The sequence below is a fragment of the Aythya ferina genome (assembly GCF_964211825.1).
Source record: "Aythya ferina genome assembly, chromosome: Z".
NCBI classification, from domain to species: domain Eukaryota; kingdom Metazoa; phylum Chordata; class Aves; order Anseriformes; family Anatidae; genus Aythya; species Aythya ferina.
The window spans coordinates 37,463,037-37,481,455 of NC_140299.1; the positions used below are offsets into that span (position 1 = coordinate 37,463,037).

Genomic DNA, 18,419 nt, shown 5'->3' on the forward strand with positions numbered 1-18,419 from the left:
CTGTGTAATCAGTCTTGGCTTTTAATAAATAAAAAACAAAAACAAAACAAAAACAAAACACTCTCCCCACCCAACCCTGCCAGTGCAACACCTCTACCACCATACAAGAGCATTCAAAATGATCTGTGTGAACATTATACTGTAAAAACTTGTTGAAATTCAGCTCGAACTTCTATCCTAGACCTCTGAATATTTAGAAACTCTATTAACACTGAGTATCATAATTCTCCAATTTGTTTGCTCTAGGTTTGAACACACTTCTGTATCATCAGTTGTATTTACTAGAACAGCTCCCTTGAGAACCATGAGAAGAATAAATCCTTTGAATGTGAAATTAAATCCTTATAATGAAGAACTGACTACACAGAATGGAAATGATGATCACAATGCTTCCACTAATATGGAATGTATTTCAAAAGAAACAGGAGAATAATTACTGTCTATATATTTAAATTTTTGCACTTTTTGCTAGATAGAAAAAAATAGAAAAGCAGCAGTTTTTAATCTCAGGAAATATCATACATAGATATGACTGCACTACAGTGGTTAATTAATGATCCAGTACTACATATTGAGCATATTACTTTAAGATGAAAGTAAACACTGTAGAAACATTCATTTCAACGCTAATAAGCAGTTTTTGCTTGTGGGCTATCAGGCTGTTTCTAGTTTATACGATATCTAGGACTCCTGTAATGGCTGTCTTATAACATCTCTTTTATAAATGAATGCATTTATGAAAACTGCACCTAAGTCACCTTGAAATAACCAAATTTGCTTTCATGCATTTAAAGACAATCAGTCAACAATCGAGATCTTTATTTCTTGGTCTCCAGCAAATCTCAATGGTGTACCTTTGAAAAAGTTAAAACACACTGCCTTTCAATTCCTGAAATGCAGTGGTCTCTTGAACGTTTTGCCAGTCAGTACCAAAGGGCACAGACTGAAGAAACAGTGTACAGATTTTTATAGCAACCTTTAGAGTGGGTTACGGCACTTACGTGTTTGTTGCCTCTGTGACAACAGAGTCCCCTGACTTCCCAGGCCCCTGTATAGACTCCATGGCTGTGGAATAGAGAACCTTCTGCCCTCCAGGACGTTTTGCATCTGTTGCATTCTGGGAAGTCTCACCCTCTTTTTCCTTCATTTGACTGTTCAATATGTGGATTCCCAGTAGAAGGCTGTAATCCATGATCTTGAAACTTTCTAGAACCTATCAACACAGAAGAACTGGATGTACTAAAACAAAAAGGGCTATATACAATGTCCATTACACAGAAGTATTTTGAGAACCTAAATAAAAATAGGCCTTAAAAACACACTTCTTTGATTAGGAAAATGTGCACAAGTCAAACGCCAGTTACCTATTTATCTCAACCTTCTTGTAACAAGTGAGGAAAGAAACAGATACATAGCAGAAATGTAACAAAATATCCAGAATTGTTTTTTTTTTTTTTTTTTTTTATAGCTAATTATAAATTAATAGTTCCACTACATATTTATGAACTACTTTTTTGTTTTGTTTAAGTCACCTCTAATAATACTTTCCAGACTCCTTATTGAGTATTTTTGCCTAAACTAAACAAATTTCTGTATCTACACCTCCTGTTTGTAACCAAAAGAGCATTCTTGGAGAATTTTCAAATGTCAAAAAAACCACATTTGCTATCACACTCATTTGTTTCTTCTTTCATGCTCATGTATCATGAGTTTCTAGCCACTTACATCAGCATTAAATATGGCATACCATTAAAAGTTCAAGTCAACATGTAAACCTGAAATAAAATAACCTGTAATCACATCTAGCAGTGTAATGAAAGTGTTAGCTGACACAGACTGAATTAAATGTCCTGTAAAATGGCAGTGAAGAGAAAAATTAACAGCAACCAGGAAAAATAGGCTGTACCATTCAACTTTACTTCATGCATCTCAGAAATGCTTTATGCTTTATTTGACACAAAATACCCAATGATAATGGTGTAAATTTTGGCATTGAACCAAGATGCAGTAGTACATCTTTTTGCTCAAAAAAGAACAAAATGTGACTTCATAGTGATAACAAATAAAGACCATTAACTCCAGGTACGTCAGTTGAATGAAGGTATTCAAAGCATAAATATTCTTAGACAGAACATCAAGCTGGTTTCTGAACTCTAGGACATATATTGCAAATCTAAAATGAGATTTCTTGATAATCACCAGGCAAGGTTTAATCACCTCTGAATTTGTATAAGGAAGTAAAGGTAGTCTACTACTTAACAGTCATCTTCAGAGATAATTTTAACTTTGATGACCAAATATATATGCAAAGAGGTAGGAAAGTTCTGTTCCACTCCATTTGTATTTCTTATACACTTGTCAAAGTAACTAGAAGCTGAGTTCTTTCCTGTCTCTGGCATTTATCTTCGATGAGGAACACAGTGGATCAATTTTAGCACCACTGTTAGTATGTAAAGCAAAGAAAGCAAGTACAGAACAAAGCAACATAAGTGTGGAAAGGCATGGACTCATCCCAATTTCCAGAGACAAAGGAGACTAAAAACCATCATAGGTTTGATCTTGCTCTGAGTAATTCTGTACCGAGGTAGGATTAGAAAAAGGCTGCTACTTATGGCTGTCAATACTCCAGAGCATCCTTTGATAATGGAACCCACCTAGGCTTTCAGGACACAATAAAAAAGCACATTCTAAATTATATGACAGTATAACGAAATGTTATTACTAATTGTGTGTTGGAGGCTAATAGCTTCCCATTTTATGGTTGTGAATTGCAAGACTAGCACAGGTATTGTATATAAACGCAAATACACTAGTGTCAAATAAATTCTAAAACTTCCCTTACCATTTACTAATTACCAATCTTTACAAAGGCATTCTCAAAGACATTACATAATGCAGACACTAAAAATATGTAATCAGTGGATATCTGCCACCACATACTGAATTAGTTTCTGGGTTGGCTGAAAAAAAAAAAAAAAACAACAAAAAAAGCATGCCCAGAACCCCAAAATCAGATCTCATCCTCTATAAAAATAATTAGTTCAACGAAACAGCTAATAACACTGTTTATGCAAAGCCAAATTTCAACAACTAGCCAAACATAGAAAGAAGCTTAACCACTTTTATTTTACAGTTATAAACGTAATCTCTGGAAGTTCTGTGATCAACCTATTCCTTACTCTTATTTACATTAGATATGCTACAATTTAACTGCATTAATTAACTGCATGACCTACAGTTAAGATTATATCCAGCCTCATGGAAGGCTATGGTGTAGTATGCTGGATCTTCTTCCCTAGGGACCTGTTTTGTGATAAAATGAATCTGACTACATCAGCTCACCACTGTCACTTAAATCCATAGTACTTATATAGTACAATGGACATAAAGTCTCTTTGACTATTTATTTCTTTGTTCTAAAATCAACAAAGAAAAACACCATAAAAACAAGAGGCCATTTTGTTATTCCAGTTCATTATGAATTTGAAGCATGTGCACATCCAATGAATTACTGAAAAACCACAGTGTATGAACTCCCACCTTTGCTCCCCAGAAACTTTATCCATGGTCCTCTTAAGAGGCATGACTTAAGTCTTCAGGATATTGTAATATGATTCATCTCTTTGACTGTGAATGGGCTTGATACACATTTCTGATTAATCCCCCTTAAAAATTTGATAATCAAAATAGACACTCCTAATGCAAATATACACCTTTTGACCAGATCTATGCATACCTCATTGACCTGTCAGTGTCTAAGGAAAATGTTGATAAGAAATTATTACCCATAATAACAGGAAAGAATCTCAAATATCAGTGCTGAAGAAAAGAATAACATCAAATTCTACAGCCTGCATTAAGACAGAACTTTTACTTCAGTCAAGAGTATTTCCAAATGAAGGTAACTGAAGGGTTCTCACATACATATCATTAACAATATTTAGTCACAAATCATGGTTATTTGAAAATGTGTAAATAACATCTTGCAGACAAACCTGCACAAATGAAAAAAGTCTGAGAATGCAGTACAAACTATTTTTGAACATGCAGTATCTTAGGAAAACAAACAGGTATAACCCTTTTCCTGTGTCAAGCGCTGCTTGCAAATAGTTCTGCTGATTTTAGATGAAAATGCATTGATAAATGGTATCAAGATTTTGCTGTAAGAGTACTGAAATGAGTTTCTAATCTATTGGGGAAAAAAAAAAAGAGATCAACAGTCAAAGAAATCAGTCCTATAAAGGCATATACGTATAGCAAAATGAGCAAGGTCTTTAAAATACCTTATATCATCCATGTGGGATCACTGGAAATTGACGTTAATGCTCAGAAATGTGAAATTTACCTTGTGTAGGTAAAGTGAGAGAAATTCAGTCTTTATTCTTATAACCCATCTGAAATGTACCTTGCAGCAAAATAGCACTAGGAAATTTCAGCAAGAACATTCTTGTTTGTTTCTACAGAGCATGATTAGGTGTATTTGATAATGACAATCATAAAATCATATATACACACACACACACACGCATTCAGCATTCAGCAGTGTTGTCACCTGGTCACCATGTGCTGCCTGCAGGGCTGGGTTTAGCTGCTGTGGCAGCTTCCAGGCAGCATGCCTCACTCGTTCTATTCTAGCCTTATGCATTCACTACTTTGCATTCACACTATATAAAAACCCCGTAAAGTGGCATCACAAAATACGTTGGTTTCTGAACAGGCAAAAATAACTCCCTGATTCAGATTTTCCCTTCTCTGTGCTAATCAGATGTTAAAGTGTTCTGTGAATCATCTTAGACATAGCCAAATTGAACAATCTCAGCCAATGACTAACAGAACAGAAGCATGTACTTCTGCTACATTTTCATTTTTATTGTAGATGCAGCCCAAAGTTGTGTACTGTCTGACAGTGAAATCTGCATCCATGCTGCTAACCACAAAAGGCAACTACATAAAATTGAAGAAAATACTACTCAAAAAAGGATAATTTCAAACATTCAAGAAATGCTAAAACTTAAGAGGATAACCATGTAGGGAAGCATTTCCACTCCTATACACATTTCAGAAAGGGACCATAGGAACTAATCTAGCAGAAACAAGATGAATTTAACACCTAATCAATAATCGCTCTCTAACATAAGAAAATATATTAAAATAAAATAGTAATATTGTCTCATAGATAAGCACTTAGAAAGAAGTGTGCAAATGTCAAATGCATAGTGATGGGACAGGTTTAGAAATAATCTATCTCAAGAAAATAAATCCCCAACCATTCCAAAGCATTATGTAGAATCCCTTCCCATTTCAGTAGAAATATCAGAATCACAGAACATCCTAGTGGAAGGGACCCACAAGGGTCATTGAATCTGACTCTTGGCCATGTATCGGACCACCCAAAAATCCGACTCTGTGTCTGAGAGCAGTGTCCAAACACTTCTTGAACTCCATCAGGCTCAGTACTATGACCACTCCCTGAGGACCCTGTCCCAGTGCCCGACCACCCTCTGGGTGCAGACCCTTTCCCTAACCCCCAGCCTGACCCTCCCCTGTCCCAGCTCCATGCCGTTCCCTCGGGTCCTGTCGCTGTCCCCAGAGAGCAGAGCTCAGCGCCTGCCCCTCCGCTCCCCTCCTGAGGGAGCTGCAGGCCGCCATGAGGCCTCCCCTCAGCCTGCTCTGCTCGGGGCTGAACAAACCAAGGGGCCTCAGCTGCGCATCATGCGTCTTGCCATCTAGACCCTTCACCATCTTTAGTCCTCTTTTGGATATGCTCTTACAGTTTCATGTCTTTCTTATATTGTGATGTGCCAAACTGCACACAGCACTTAAGGTGAGGCCACACCAGCACAGAGCAGGATAATCCCTTCCCTCAACCAGCTAGTAGTAATGTGCTCAATCCACCCCAGGATACAGTTGGCCATTTTGGCTGTGTTGATTCATGTTCAACTTGCCAAATCAAAACCTCCAAATCCCTTTCTATGGGGCTGCACTCCGTCCTCTCTTCCCCCAGTGTGGAGGTACAGCCAGGGTTGCCCTGTCCCAGGTGCAGAATTCAGCACTTGCTCTTGATAAGCACATTGCTGGTGATTGCCCAGCCCCCTAAATTGTCAAGATCTCTCTGCAAGGCCTCTCCATTCATGATGAAGTTGATTGCTCCTCCCAATTCAGCATCATCCACAAACTTACTCAGTATACTTTCAAGTCTTAAATCGTTGATGAGAACTGGCCCTAAAAGAGAGCTTTGTAGAACCCCACTGGTGACTTTCCATCAGCCTGATGTAGCACCATTTACCATAACTCTTAGAGGCCAACCTGTCAGACAATTGTTCACCCATTCTATTATGCATTTGTCTAGCTGTATGCTGAACATTTGGTCCAGAAGGATACTGTGAGAAAGTGTATCAAAAGCTTTGCTGAAATCCATAAAGATTACATCAACTGGCCTCCCTTGGTCAACTAGGTGGGTGACCTTGTCATAAAAAGCTATTATGTTCATTAAGCGGGACCTTCCCTTCATGAACCTTTTTTGGCTATGACTGATGACTCCATTGTCCTCCAGGTGTTTTTCAGTAACTCCCAGAACAACTTTCTCCATAATTTTACCAACTACTGAAATGAGACTGACAGGCCTGTAATTACCAGGGTCCTTCTTGCCCTTCTTGAAAATTGGAACAATGTTTGCTAGCTTTCAATCAACTGGGACCTCTCCAGATTCACAAGACTGCTAAAAAATAATTGAGATAGGTCTCAATAATGAGATCAGCCAGCTCTCTGAGTATCTTGTGATGAATCCCAACAAGCTCCATAGACATGCATGCATCGAGCTAGAGCTGCAAATCCTGCACAAGTTTGAGGTTGTCTGGGAGTTAATCGTTCCTGCAGTCATGGAATGCAGGGTAACAACTCAGGGCATCTGGGGTCCTAGAACCCACCATTTTGAACCATCTCAGGGTATCTGGGGTCCCAGAACACATCATTTGTTGAAGACTGAGCCAAAGAAGGTACTAAACATCCCTGTTTTGTTTATGTCCATATTTGTGAGGTGACAATCCTCATCAAGTAACAGCGTAATGTTTTCTCTGGCCTGCTTTTGCTGTTAACATATTTAGAAAAACTCTTTATTATCCCTCACAGTACTGGCCAGCTTCAACTCTAATTGCACTTAGGCTGCACAAATTTTCTCCCTACAAAGGCAAACCGCATCTCTGTAATCCTCCCATGTCATCCAACCTTACTTTCAGTGACCAGCCACTTTCATTTTTCACCTAACCTCTAGAAGATCCCTACTCAGCCAAGCCAACCTTGACTGCCCCATCTGCTTGAGTTCTGACATTTTGGAACTGCCTGTTCCTGTGCTCTTAAGAGGCGGTACTTAAAAACTGCCTGGCACTGATGGAACCCAATGCCTTCAAAAACAGTTTTCCAAGGGACCTTATCAACTAATTTCCTGAGTGGTCTGGAGTCTTCTGTTCCCAAATTCAGGACTGAAGTTTTGGTAGCACTTTTCCTCATGTCACCAAGAATTTTAAACTTGACTACTTCAGGGCCACAATTGCCAAGATGGCCACCAATCGCAACTTCACATATGAGACTCTTTGTTCTGATTAAGGAGGTATTGGGGAGGCATTGGGGAGGCAAGGACAATCCCCAGACATGGACTGTATATCTCGAAACAAGACACTGGAACTCATGATAAGGAAGCGGCAGACGGACAGAGAAACAAACGTAAGGACTATAAATCTCAAAACTGGACATTGGAATTCATTATAAAGATACAACAAACGGAAGAATTAGCAACAACCAGCTCTTGCAATTAAGAAACCTGCCAATTCAGCAGATTCCTGACCAAAGGTGAAAAGTACACTGTGAGGAAGACTCGGGGTCTTCCTCCCAAAGATCCCTGCCCACAATTCTTGGAAGGCTCTACGCAGGCGCAAGGTGCCAAAAGGCTAATTAGCATGAGAAGCGAGGGAAGGCGGGGATAGGTAATGCATATGTATAGGTGCTTGTAGAATATTGATAGATTGATTGTATAAATTCAAGACTGCTTTCCGCTTTAGGTATGCACGATAGGTGGAGAGATCCCCCGTGCATCCAGCGCTGCAATAAAGAATATACCACTTAAAGGAATTACGGCTTCGATCTTTGAATCAATCTGGCGACCCAGATGGGACGACCTCTCTGCCGGACCGCAGGACCCGCTGGGGACAGGACTCCCTAGGGTACCCCCGGGATTTCCCGGAGGGACTCCTCGACTCACCGGATCACTGCGGAGGCAGACAAGGACCCCATCATTGTAAGTGAGTATATTCTTTATTCTGGTTTGGTTTTCTGGTAGACCGGTCATCTGGGACTGTCCAGTAATTCGGAAGGTGACTTCTGCAGGACAGTATTTGGTATATACTTTGTGGTTAGTACCACAAGTATATCTGGGGACCTTGGGGTCCATCTGTATCTGGAACTGTCTGTAAGTCAGAAGGTGATCTTCTGCAAGGCAGTGTTTGGTATATACTTTGTGGTAAGCACCATAAGTATATTTGGGGACCTTAAGGAAAGAGCTCGCTTTAAGGTCCATCTGGAATTGTGTTGTCTATTTCGGTTTTCTGACTCATGGAGTATGGTATTTAACTTTGGTTATTGTTACTGTGATTTTGGCTATTTTTCTGGTGGTAATAGTAGGTTCGTGGCATTGTTATAAGAGAGATATCGTTACGGTGTTACACAGTTCGGTTTTCTGACTTATCGCATGTGGAATTTGACTCTGACTATTGTTATTGTGATTTTAGCAATATTGCTGGTAATAGTAGCTTTGTGACATCGCTACTGAAAGATATTGCGTGCCTGTAATTTTGTGAGTGATACATTTTTGTGATACACTTTTGTAAGTAACACGTGTATTCTGAAAGTGTAAACTGGAAAATGGGGGGGCGAGTAAGCAGTGAAATTCCTAAGAAAAGTGTGCTGGGTTGTATTTTGAGTCATTGGAAGGATATTGGAGGATCTGCCGGTGGAAGTGTGAACAGGAAAACATTGATAAAATATCGTAATCAGTGGTGGCCGCTTTATAAGCTGGAATGTGGAGAAAAGTGGCCCCTAAATGGAACTTTAAACTATAATATTTTGCTACAGTTAATGTTGTTTTTTGGAGAAGCAGAACAGGATGAAATGTTGTATACTGATGTTTCAGCATCTTGGTGGGAAAAGGTACAGAATTAAGTTGGCCCCTGACTGAGCCTTTGATGATGGCATTAGAGAAGTACAGGCTGGAGAAAGATAAAGGAAGTGTTAAAAGGGTTGTTGAAAGTGTTAAAGGTGTTTGAAGTTGAATGAGCAGGGAAAGAGGATGTAGGAATGATAATAGTTCTGCCTCTGCCAGAGGCAGAGATCTTAAAATCATGGGTGTTAGCCCTTTGGGGCAAAGGGACCATGATGGGTCCGAGAGAGTTGTCACAGAAACAGAAAACCAGTTAACTCTTAAAACAACCTGAGTTCATGTGCGAGCTCAGATTGCCGATGGGACCGCTCAGGGAACTGTGGACAATTGCATTCCCCTGACCGACCCCCACTAAGACCCTAATCATCCCGAAAATTATGAACGGTTAAGTAAATACTAAAATCTGGATGAATTGGGAATTGAGAATATGCTTCCAACAAGGTCTAAAAGAAACCCCTATGGAATTTTTGGACCAACTCTGAAATGTAATGAAAATAAATAAATAAATAAATAAATAAAACAAAACGGTTTGGACCTGGCTTCGGAGGACAAATTGACTAGCCTTTTCCTAGGATAATAGACCCCTGATTTCAACAGGAATAACGGGGACCTGGGGAATCTACCCTAGCGGATCCTCCACTGGTTATAATGAAGCTAGGGGAGGAATGGAAGTGAAATTTCTTATTGCTATGGGGCAACGTATTCAGTTCTAAATCAAGCATTAATGCCTTCACAGAATTATTATGTTAGGGTAAAAGGTGTGTCGTGGTTTAAGCCGGCCGGCAGCTAAACACCACGCAGCTGTTCGCTCACCCTCCCCCTCCCTCTCTGGGACGGGGGAGAGAAATGGAAAGTGAAGCCCGTGAGTTGAGATAAAGACAGTTTAATAAGACAAAATAATAATAATAATAATAATAATAATAATACAATGATGATAATAGTACCACTACTAATAATGTGTACAAACAAGTGATGCACAATGCAATTGCTCACCACCCGCTGACCGATGCCCAGCCTAACCCCGAGCAGTCCGGCCCCCTCCCCCTGGCTAGCCACCCCTATCTATTGTTCAGCATGACCCCAGATGGTATGGAATACCCCTTTGGCTAGTTTGGGTCACCTGTCCTGGGTCTGTCCCCTCCCAGCTCTTACTGCACCCCCAGCCTGCCTGTTGGCAGGACAGAGCAAGAAGCTGAGATGTCCTTGGCTTGGTATAAGCACTGCTCTGCAACAATTAAAACATCAGGGTGTTATCAGCACTCTTCTCATCCTAAGCCAAAACATAGCATTCTACCAGCTACTAGGAAGAAAATTAACTCTGTTCTAACTGAAACCAGGACAAGGTGTAACCGAAAAGGCTTATTTTTGTGAACCTTTGAAGTACAAGTTAGGGAAACAATGGGGCATACACAGATTTTTATATATGCCTAACTCCTCATGGGCACTCTTAGGTAGAGATTTATTAGAGCAAGTAGGAGCAGAAATTGTCTTTGAAAAAGGGAAAATGGAATTAAGAATAGGAGAAGAACAACTAACAAATGTGTTAAGTTTGGCACTAATACAAACTGACCCTAAAAGTGAAATACCTTTAGAGATCACAGATCAAGTATGTCCAGGAGTTTGGGCTACCGAAGTCCCTGGAAGAGCTAAAAATGTGACCTTAATAATTATTAAATTAAAGCCAGGAGAGAAACCCGTTAAGGTTAAGTAATATCCTTTGAGGATAGAAGATAGGAGAGGAATTAAAGAGATAATTAATAAATTTTTACAGTATGGATTATTGATTGAATGCGAATCAGAATACAATACACCCATATTGCCAATTAAAAAGGCAGATGAAAAAGCTATAGGCTAGTTCAGGATTTGAGGGCCATAAATAAAATCACTGAGGATATACATCCAGTAGTGGCAAACCCTTATACTTTGCTGACTAAATTAAAGAATAGTCAAGTCTGGTTTACCGTACTGGATTTAAAAGACGCCTTCTTCTGCCTAGGCTTAGCCACAGAAAGCCAAAACCTATTCGCCTTTGAATGGGAAAATCCCGATTCAGGCAGAAAGACGCAGCTTACGTGGACATTACTACCTCAAGGATTCAAGAATAGCCCCACTATTTTTGGAAACCAATTAGCAAGGGAACTCAAAACATGGATGCCTCCGGACACTGAAGGTGCTTTGTTACAATGTGTAGATGATCTCTTAATAGCTACCGAGACTAAAGGGAGTTGTATTCAATGGACTATAAGTCGTCTCAATTTTCTGGGTTTAAATGGATATCAAGTCTCTTGACAGAAAGTCCAGCTGGCTCAACAAAGTGTGACCTATCTGGGATTTGAAATTTCAGAAGGACAACGAGAACTAGGAACTGAACATAAGGAAGTCATTTGCCAGACTCCAGAACCTCAAATGGTAAAGGAGCTACAAACCTTTTTAGGAATGACAGGTTGGTGTCGCCTTTGGATTTATAATTATGGACTATTGGTAAAGCCTCTATGTGAATTGATAAAGATTAACCAGTCAAAGTTAGTCTGGACTGGAGAAGCACAAAAAGTCTTTAAACAACTTAAAGAAGAATTGATGATTTTGAAATATCAAGCAATATTGGTAGAACAGGACAACGTGGAAATTGTGATAACTAATATTGTGAATCTAGCCTCTTTTCTTAGTGATGCTCCGGCACAGCCTGTGATTCACGATTGTTTAGAAACTATAGAGACTGTGTATTCCAGCTGACCAGACCTTAAGGAGGAGCCCATGGAAGATGCGGAAGAAACTTGGTTCACGGATGGGAGCAGTTTTGTTATGCAAAGACAACGTAAAGCTGGATATGCTATAACAACTACTCAGCAGGTAATCGAGTCTAAGCCTTTACCCCCTGGAACATCAGCTCAAAAGGCAGAGATAGTTGCTCTCACGAGAGCATTGGAACTGGCAGCGGGAAAAAGGGTAAATATTTGGACAGATTCTAAATATACATTCGGCGTGGTACATGCTCATGGAGCAATTTGGAAAGAACATGGATTGCTGACCGCTCAGTGAAAACATAAAGTATGCTGAAGAAAATTTAAAATTGTTAGAGGCTGTAAAACAACCAGAAAAGGTAGCTATCATGCATTGTCAGGGACACCAAAAGGGGAACACCGATTTTGAAATTGGAAATCGATTGGCAGAGGCTAAGCAGGCAGCTGAAATAACTGAGGTGAAGGCATTGTCTTTGATACCAGACGGTAAAATCCAAACTATATCCAAATTATACAAAAGAAGACTTAAAATTAATTGAAGATTTGAAAGGTAAAATGAAAACATGGCCCATAGTTCTTACAGAACACAATAAAACGCATTGGGGAGCTGGCACACTGCATAAGAGCCTGAGTCAGACATTAGTGGGACGATATGATAAAACAAGTAACTCAACAATGTAGCATTTGCTTACACAATAACCCCAATACCAAGGATAGAATAAAATTTGGAATAATCGGTAAAGGAAATTATTCGGGGCAACAGTGGCAAATTGATTTTTCAGAACTCCCTAGAAAAGGGGGGTATCATTATTACTGGTTCTGACTGACACGTTTTCAGGAAGGCCTGAAGCCTTTCCCTGTCGAACAAACAAAGCAAGAGAAGTGGTTAAAGTCTTGTTAAATGAAATAATACCATGCTTTGGGATTCTAGGAGCAATGTCTTCTGATAGAGTTTCACATTTTTGTGCACAAGTGGTAGAACAGATAAGTAAGATTCTAAAGATAGATTGGCAACTGCATACTCCTTATAGACCACAGGCAAGTGGACAGGTAGAAAAAATGAACCATTTAATTAAACAATAAATAGCTAAAATTGGATAAGAAGCTAATTTGTCATGGCCTCAATCCCTCCCTTTAGCATTACTTGGAATTAGAGTTAAACCTAGAATAAAAGGGAATTTGAGTCCCTTCAAAATCTTATATGGAAGGCCATAGCAATTTCTATTTAGTGGAGAGGACCTAACGCAGTTAGGATCAGAATATTTATATGCTTATATAACTGAACTTCAGAAACAATTAAATAAAGTACATAAATTTGTTTTAGGGACCAGGGCTAGAGGGTTGGATCAACCAATCCACCCCTTTAAGCTCGGGAATTATATATATATGAAGACTTTTTCAGGACAACCCCTACAGGAAAAATGGAAGGAAAGTGGATGGGACCATACCAAGTATTACTGACAACACACACCGCCATTCAGATTAAGAAGCAAGCAGCTTGGATCCACAATTCAAGGGTGAAGAAGGTCCCGGCGAGGATATAGACCACCACTCCAATTGGACCAACAAAATTACGGTTTTCCAGATCCTAATGATTGCAGGGGTGCGGTTCTCGGATTCGGGGTGGGCAACTTGGGATGAGAACTTACACCTGACCTTAATACAAACAATTTCTCAAGTAACTAATAAGACGAACTGTTGGGTATGCACCCATCTGCCACAGCATGGGAATAAGGGTGTATCGTTAATCGGGATTCCGTTGCCTGCAAACTTATCTTGGACTAATTTGTGGGAAAACACATCTTGGGGTCGAAAATATGAAGAAGTTTTGGAACTAGAAGTTAGTAGCTTCGTGCCGTTGGAATCTTACTATGTATGTGTACAAAGGTGTAACCCGCCTAAGGGTATGGGAAAACAGGATTGTATAAATACAGGTACTACTTATGTGGGGAATCAGACATCTTGTAATCGAAAAATTGATATTAGTACAACTAGCAGTTGGGCAAATTCAACCAGCTGGCCAGTACCAGAAGGAAAAGGGTGGTATTGGCTATGCAATGATACAGCCTGTAAGGTCTTGCCCGAGAATTGGAAGGGAACTTGCACTCTTGGAGCGGTAGTCCCCAATATGACAGTACACGATGTAGTGCCTCGAGCCTACTTGAGAAATCATATGCGGAGAATCAGACGAAAAATTAACAATCCATTGATAGAGAGACACACCGCTTTTCATAGTTTTGTTTGATGGTTTATCCCATGGTTAGGAGTGAGTGAATTGGAAAAGGCAATAGTTAATATTTCTGCAATTATAGAGACGTTAGAAAACAAAACTCTGGATGCTATAAAGGCTCAACAAGAAGAGATATCTAGTTTATCACAGGTAGTATTACAAAATCGGATGGCCCTAGACTTGTTACTGGCCGCTCAAGGGGGAGTCTGTACAGTAATAAACACAAGTTGTTGTGTGTATGTAGATCAGAGTGGAAGGATCTCTACCGACCTGGAAGAAATATAGAAGCAGACAAGGGTCCTACATGATATCAGTAAAGATGATCTTTCGTGGAGTTTTAGTGAACTATGGAATAAGTTAACCTCCTGGTTGCCCAATTTTCAATGGTTGAAACAAGTGTTCATTGCTCTAATCGCATTAGTAGTGTTAGGAATATTTGTGTGCATGTTGTTTAGATGCCTGCTTTGTTGTGTTACTGTAAATAATGAAAGTATCTGATGCAAAAGAATTTGCATGGGAAAAGAAAAGGGGGGATTGATTAAGGAGGTATTGGGGAGGCATTGGGGAGGCAAGGACAATCCCCAGACATGGACTGTATATCACGAAACAAGACACTGGAACTCATGATAAGGAAGCGGCAGATGGACAGAGAAACAAACGTAAGGACTATAAATCTCAAAACTGGACATTGGAATTCATTATAAAGATACAACAAACGGAAGAATTAGCAACAACCAGCTCTTGCAATTAAGAAACCTGCCAATTCAGCAGATTCCTGACCAAAGGTGAAAAGTACACTGTGAGGAAGACTTGGGGTCTTCCTCCCAAAGACCCCTGCCCACGTCCCAAAGACCCCTGCCCACAATTCTTGGAAGGCTCTACGCAGGCGCAAGGTGCCAAAAGGCTAATTAGCATGAGAAGCGAGGGAAGGCGGGGATAGGTAATGCATATGTATAGGTGCTTGTAGAATACTGATAGATTGATTGTATAAATTCAAGACTGCTTTCCGCTTTAGGTATGCACGATAGGTGGAGAGATCCCCCGTGCATCCAGCGCTGCAATAAAGAATATACCACTTAAAGGAATTACGGCTTCGATCTTTGAATCAGTTCACAAACAACAGATCTAGGAGAGCACTTTCCTAGTCAGTTCCCTTATTAGTACCTGTAACAAGAAGTCATCATCAAGGTGTCTTAGGAATCTCCTGGACCTGTTTGTATCAGCTGTGTCATATTCTCAGTTCATTTCTGGGAATTTGAAGTCATGCATAAAAACAAAGGCAGCTGATTTACAGGTATCTCTTAGTTGTTTTAAGAATATTACATCAGTGCCATTATCCCAGCCAGGTGGTTTGTAGTAGACTCCCACAATGACATCCCCTTTATTTGCTTGTCCCTTAACCTTTATCTTGTAACATATCACTAGCTAATACTTCTAAAAATTACAGTCTGGTTTCTGATATTCAAAGTAGAAGCAAAGAGGAAAATTGAGGCTTCAACTTATACTGTATGTGAGATAATATATAAAGACACAAGAGATCTGTAGTATCAGATCTCTACACACATGCTCCTCAAAATATCATTTCTGCCCAAGAGGTCCTTTATCAAAGATTAACAGGTCTTCCACCTCCATGCCATGACATCTGTATTTGCATAACTGCTCTTTGCTGCATTTTAGTCCTTTAAGTAGCATTACTCGTTGAAAGGACTTGCTGTAAAATGGGTGACTGAAATGATTTGGGTTAAAGAATAATCTGCATAAACCCTTTGGGATAGAAAAAAAGACAATATCAATGACAGCAACAGAAACAACAAGCAAAACTAAGGGTTTTGAAAACTCCTGTGAACAAATTTGATCATACAAGGTCTCTTATAGTTGCTCCAGAACAAAAGAAGTGTGAATTTATTAATTAAATGAATTAAAAGCTTCAGATTTTTGCAGCAACTCATTAAAACTGCAGTGATAAAAGTAATAGCTGGATCAGAAACTTAAGAGGTAAGACCCTCCTTGTCCCTCAACTCTCAATTTCCTTGTCTTTATATGCTTCTTTGTTAGGTTACTAATAGGGGATGGTTGGACCAGATGATCTTGGAGGTCTTTTCCAACCTTAATGTTTCTATATTTGTTGTTTATGTGATAAAGGAAATATGTAGACTTTAAAAAGCCATTCAACTGTCACTAGCAAAAACCTTTTGAAATATTTTTCTGAAATTAAAAGCCACAAGAACACAACTGGAATAACTGTCACTGTTTCTGTAGATGATTTTTTTACAATGCAGGTATTAATATATTAATTAATCTAATATTAACTTACAAATGAAAAATAGGTAATCACATATTTGTTTAGAACATTCTCTAAAACTTGCATAAAATTCTTATCAATGTAGAGAGCATCCCTAAAAAACTATGCCTGTTGCTTTTCCAGCAATCAGATCATTTCCGACCATTGTTACTGAATGTTTGAAGGAAAAAAAAGAAAAACAAACAGAAACACAATGGTGTTACATCACACCACAAAAATATTTTTGGTAAAAGGCAATTTTGGAATAAGTAGGCTCAATTTCCACTTAAAATTATCAGAAGAGAAAGTTATTATAAAAAGCTGTACTCAGTCATTTGGTTTGCAATTCTACTTTAAAGTCTTGGCAGCAATGCATTTTGACCCTTATGTTTTGAAAAATATTAGGCAATGAGAAAGAAAGATGACTTGAACCTTTATTGCTACCATCCAAAAATGGCATTCAAAAAATCTAGTTTTCCAGATAGCATGGTGATACTAGCTAAATAATATTCACATAACTCCTATAAGGCACTTAGTTATTATCTTTTAAAAAAATATGCAAAAATATGGTATAGAAATTAAGGACTATTCCACAGAGGGAACACTGTCTCAATCTTCATATGTCAGAAAAGGTTTTTGTTTCCTCATCTGTAGTACGACTTCTTAAAGAGAGGAGTGAAGAAGGTAAAGATGACTTGAATCTCACTCTTAATATACCTAATTTACAGAGGGAAAAAAGAAAGTTATTCTTCCAGCCTCATGAATTTGGAAGAGCTATCCCCAGTGAAAAATAATAAAATATGAAATATCACATAATTTGCCTATTCATAAGTCATTAAGCACTTCAATTGATAACTTGAAAAAGTTTCTTCCTGCTGAAACAGAAAATCTAATCACCTAATGCCACACAAAACTCCTTAGTCTTACAGTGAGCTGGCTTATGTATTTGTGCAAAATAACTTTTGTCAATGTAGCTATGAATGTGATAGGTGTCCTTAACCTCTCTAAGGTCTGAGAGAAGACCAAGGTTTGAGTTCATAGGCATTGAGTTTACAGCATATAGCATATCATGCAATATGCTTCATTAAGAAAAAAAAGTCCTTAACAAATGAAGATCACTAGTGCTCTTATAAATTGTCTCACTCTCCCCCCCCCCCTTTTTTCTTTTAGTAATTGGAAAATAAATCTTAATTTCAGTTTTCAGAATATCATGTATTTGCAATTTCTCCGGGGAATTATATCCCAAACCTTAGAATAAATAAACACAGTTCAATTTGCATAGACGCTATTTCCATCTCCAATATTTATATACATCAAAAAGTGTTATGCAAGAGGAAGGAGAAATACAGGGAACAGCGTACTTTCTGATGAAAAGAGGTTATCAGAGCGCATACAGATAAACATCTTACTGAGCAGACATTAACAGCAAAGTAAAGAGGAACAGGAATACTATTTGTAAGATTTTTTTTAAATTTGTCCAGTTACTACAGCAGACTACATTTACATAAACCCTTACTAGTCCTTTTCAATTTTATTTTCTCTTGGATTCAGCAGTAGATGGAAAGGGAAAATGCCACCAGGCTATTTTTAATAGAATACCCCAAATTCCTGCATGTGAGCAGTTGACATTCAAGAACATGCTTCACATGCTCGCATATATACAACAAAGATTTACAAGAAGAAAATCCTGTAAACACCTGTTCTCCTAACATTGATGTTTACTGTTTAAAGTTACACTAATATGCTTTGTTAGGTTACTATACGAGTTTGTAAAAGAATCTCTGCATAATCATGACACTGCCAGTTTTTAAAGCTGCTTCCTTCTTTTTTCCTTTTGATGAACAGTTACTAGTTCTATAGTTTTTCTGCATTTTCAGGGTCTACAGGGAAGAAACTAAGGGTGGACCAAATCACAGAATCACAGAATCACAGAATTTTCTAGGTTGGAAGAGACCTCAA

At 38.8% G+C, this 18,419-nt stretch overlaps 1 protein-coding gene across 14 annotated transcripts in view; it reads right to left on the bottom strand.

Moving 5' to 3' along the window:
- The window catches only part of PIP5K1B (phosphatidylinositol-4-phosphate 5-kinase type 1 beta), a 119,186-nt gene that overhangs the window by 22,828 nt on the left and 77,939 nt on the right, over nt 1–18,419 (bottom strand). For all 14 annotated transcript variants that reach the window (XM_084504925.1, XM_084504926.1, XM_084504924.1 and 11 more), the window contains one exon: nt 1,002–1,213. In XM_084504925.1, the coding sequence (XP_084361051.1) occupies nt 1,002–1,213 (212 nt within the window). The remainder of the gene's footprint in view (nt 1–1,001; nt 1,214–18,419) is intronic.